Source organism: Phoenix dactylifera, unplaced genomic scaffold, assembly GCF_009389715.1.
Source record: "Phoenix dactylifera cultivar Barhee BC4 unplaced genomic scaffold, palm_55x_up_171113_PBpolish2nd_filt_p 000090F, whole genome shotgun sequence".
In the NCBI taxonomy this organism is placed as follows: Eukaryota; Viridiplantae; Streptophyta; class Magnoliopsida; order Arecales; family Arecaceae; genus Phoenix; species Phoenix dactylifera.
This window is the reverse complement of record NW_024067679.1, coordinates 479,012-482,379: the sequence shown is the minus strand read 5'-3', so window position 1 is coordinate 482,379 and position 3,368 is coordinate 479,012. Positions and strand designations below refer to the sequence as shown.

The following is a 3,368-nucleotide window of genomic DNA, read 5'->3' as shown; positions in this document are numbered from 1 at the left end:
CGTGCAGAGAGTTGGATGCGGGGGTTCGGAGTTCTTTGAGATCCGTGCGGAACATTATCCAACGGACAACATAGTAAAAGAAGATCAATCAATCCTCGGCGCGAATGATACAATCCGAACCCTCCATATCTAGGCCTCTAATTTCCACCACCAGCCGATAAGCATTGTATGCTGTATGTCTGCATTTATTTATTCTTTTCTTCTATAAAGATAGAGAGAGAAGACAGAAGAAACTGGAGAGAGAGAGAGAGAGAGAGAGAGAGGATGGGATCAGTAGTAATTGGAATTGAGGTTGCAGCCGTCTCCATGGCGGCGTTGCAGGGGCTGTGATTCCCTTTCTTAGAAAAACTCGTCAGAGAGAGGGCCGATTCTTGTGAGGGGAAAAAAGAGAGGAGGAGAGGAAAATATAAAGCAAAAGGGAGGGCACAATTATTCAAGAAGCAAAGAAGGAAAAAGAGGCAGCTACGCAGCCAACAGCGACTACTCTTCCTGCTGCCGCTGCAGCGCCGCTGCCGCTTCTCTGCACAAGTCTTAAAAAATGGCAAATTAAGCCGACTTGTTTGCCCACAAAACAAAAGTAGCAAGGTTTCTGCCGCTGCTGCCCGTCGCAGAGCGCAAACCCACGCCGTGACCTCCAGACTCTCTCTCTCTCTCTCTCTCTTCACTCTGCCCCTCCCAGTTTCCACGAGTTCATACAAAAGAGAGGGCAAGGAAGAAGGAGGTATGAGTTAGCCTACTAAATTTTAGCTGATGTCTTGTGCTGTGAGAGCTTTGGAAAGACCAGATCTGATTCAATTTTGCAGGGAAGGATAGGGAAAATAGGCCCTGGTTCTTGGCATCTCGCTGTGCTATGGATTTTCGGCTGGCATCTAAGAAAAAGATCTCGGCTAAGAGTAGGGGAGAATGTTCGGGTTCTCTTTAGGTGGGAGTCAAGATCAGCACAGGCAGCAGCAAGGAGAACAAGTAGGGATCCCTCCCGAGAATCTCTTCCTCTGCGAAGGCACCGGCGGCAGAAGTGAGGAAATTCCGTATACGCGAGGCTTCGGGCTCTGGCAGCAGCACCAGATCCAGAGACAGCACCATCTCTCCTCCTCCTCCTCGTCAGCAGCTGGAGGGACGCTGCTATCTTTCTCCGATGGGCCCGGCAGGAGCGCGGGAACCATGAGGAGCGGCGGGGGAGGGGCAATTAGCTGCCAGGACTGCGGGAACCAGGCCAAGAAGGACTGCGTCCATCTCCGGTGCCGGACCTGCTGCAAGAGCCGCGGCTTCCACTGCCCCACCCACGTCAAGAGCACCTGGGTCCCCGCCGCCAAGCGCCGCGAGCGCCAGCAGCAGCTCGCGGCCTCCGCCACCCTACAGCAGCACCACCACCCCCAGCACTACCTCGGCGGTGGTTCCGAGGGAAGCAGCGGTGGCGGAGAGTCTTCCAAACGACCGAGAGAAACCACCCGCCTACCCACCGCGGCCATCGCAGCCACCACTTCAGGTATATATTACACCACAATTACACTCCTGGTCGTTACGACATCTACCAATATACTTGCCCTCCACCACCCCAGCTTTCCTCGATCCATCTCTTTGTCCATTTATCTATTGATTAGACGAGGGTGGTTGGATAAACTATGTGAAATTTGGTGGCGGTGCATGGCAGGGGGGGCTCTGGAGGCAGCGAGCTTTCCGCCGGAGGTGAGCTCGCAGGCGGTGTTCCGCTGCGTGCGGGTGAGCCCGGTGGACGAAGCCGAGGATGAGTACGCGTACCAGACGGCTGTGAACATCGGAGGACATATGTTCAAGGGCATTCTCTACGACCAAGGGCCCGAAGCCGAGTACATGTCCTCGACTCAATACCGTACTCATCATGGTGAAGCCTCCTCTTCACCTGCTGCCGCTGCTATTTCTACTGCCGCTGCTATCACAAGTAGTGCAGTTGCTGCTGCTAATACCAATGCTTCTGATGCCGCTGCTGCTTTGCTCGATCCTTACCCAACTCCCCTCAGTGCCTTCATGGCCGGCGTTCAATTCTTTCCCCACCATCCCAGACCCTAAAACTAGATGACATGGATTAACCAAAGCTACCACACCTTCTCTCGCTCTCCGTTTTGCTTTCTCTCTGGTTTTCTTCTACTATTTTCGCAGCTTGGTGTTTGGGGAATGTAATCTTTTGAATCACAAGGACGTTTCTCTTCCTGCGATGATTGAATCTAACTATTGTTTAGGAGCTTCTTTTGCCGAGATCTCTCTTCTTGGGATTGCGTATTCTATTTTAATTCTATTTTATTTAGGTGGTTTGTACTACATTTTGGTTCTAAGAAAAACCGGCGCATTTCATGGGCTTTTGCCCACTAGCTTGCTGGTTTAAGATGGAAGTATATTTTGGTCGGAGATGAGGTTTACATGCAACCTTCCCTCCCGCTTTATTAATTTCCATCCATATATTGAGAACAAAGCGAAATCAACAAATCAAACTGTACATCTTTTTGTTCCTTCTCTTGCACACATTTTAGCTATATATTTATGAATGTACGGCAAATGCAGTTTTCTCGATGTTGGTGGACCCATGCAATCTCTAGCTCCATTTTCTTTGCCCAATTTGGTACTAAAGAGGGGAGAGAGAATGTACCAAAAAAAAAAAAAAAAGGAAAAAGGGGATAAAGAAACTTGCTCAGTTTTCTCAAACTTGCCCAGTCTTAGAATGCCTCAATACTCCAAACTTTGATGACCCTGGCCACATTTTAATTGTTTGAGAGCAATAATACTTTATTATGTAATACGTAAACTACTTAGATACGTCCCCCTATGCCACCCCCTAATTCCCCCTTCTCTACCTCTGGACAGCGCCGAGACCATTCCTTATTTTTAAGGTAACTATAACTTCTCCTGGAATAGAAACATAAGACAGATGGCTTAGAAAAGGTTTATCATTTTAATTCTCAGTATTGCAAGTAATCTCAAGTTATGTAAAAATTTCAAAGTTCTGAAGGACAACTAGGGCTAACAAATCCTTCGATTTCTTGCATCAATAGTGGTTTTATTGTTATAATATGCAAGGGTTGTAGTTGTGGTAAGAGGTAATGTTATGTAATTTGCTATCTAGACAAGGACATCCTTATTAAATAATTGGTAGGATTACATTAGCTCATCCATAACATCTTCTGCACTGTTCTCTTTTCTTTTACTTTAGAATTTACTCCTTTTATGCTTCCGTTCATACTAAGAAGTAAGCTTAGTCAAGGATATATGAATTGTGTTTGCTATTAAGAGGCTTCACTTCCTGCCACGTATATTTGACAACATAATATTAGTATTTTGATATAATTTTAAAATTCTTAGGTGAAATAACTAAGTAAATATGTAACTCAAGCATATCA

The 3,368-nt window shown here is 46.9% G+C and overlaps 1 protein-coding gene across 2 annotated transcripts; it reads left to right on the top strand.

Annotated features, from left to right (window-relative positions):
- The first annotated feature begins 260 nt into the window (after positions 1-260).
- LOC103718526 (protein EXPRESSION OF TERPENOIDS 1-like) lies at positions 261-2,277 on the top strand. Of its 2 annotated transcripts, XM_039116417.1 has the most exons (3): positions 261-721; positions 804-1,486; positions 1,652-2,277. In XM_039116417.1, exons 2-3 carry the CDS (start codon positions 904-906, stop codon positions 2,044-2,046), a joined length of 978 nt encoding a protein of 325 aa, XP_038972345.1. In that variant the 5' UTR covers positions 261-721; positions 804-903; the 3' UTR covers positions 2,047-2,277. The 2 variants fall into 2 exon arrangements, with proteins under 2 accessions (XP_038972345.1, XP_008805615.2); XM_008807393.4 differs by having other exon boundaries at positions 261-1,486.
- Positions 2,278-3,368: the final 1,091 nt, after the last annotated feature.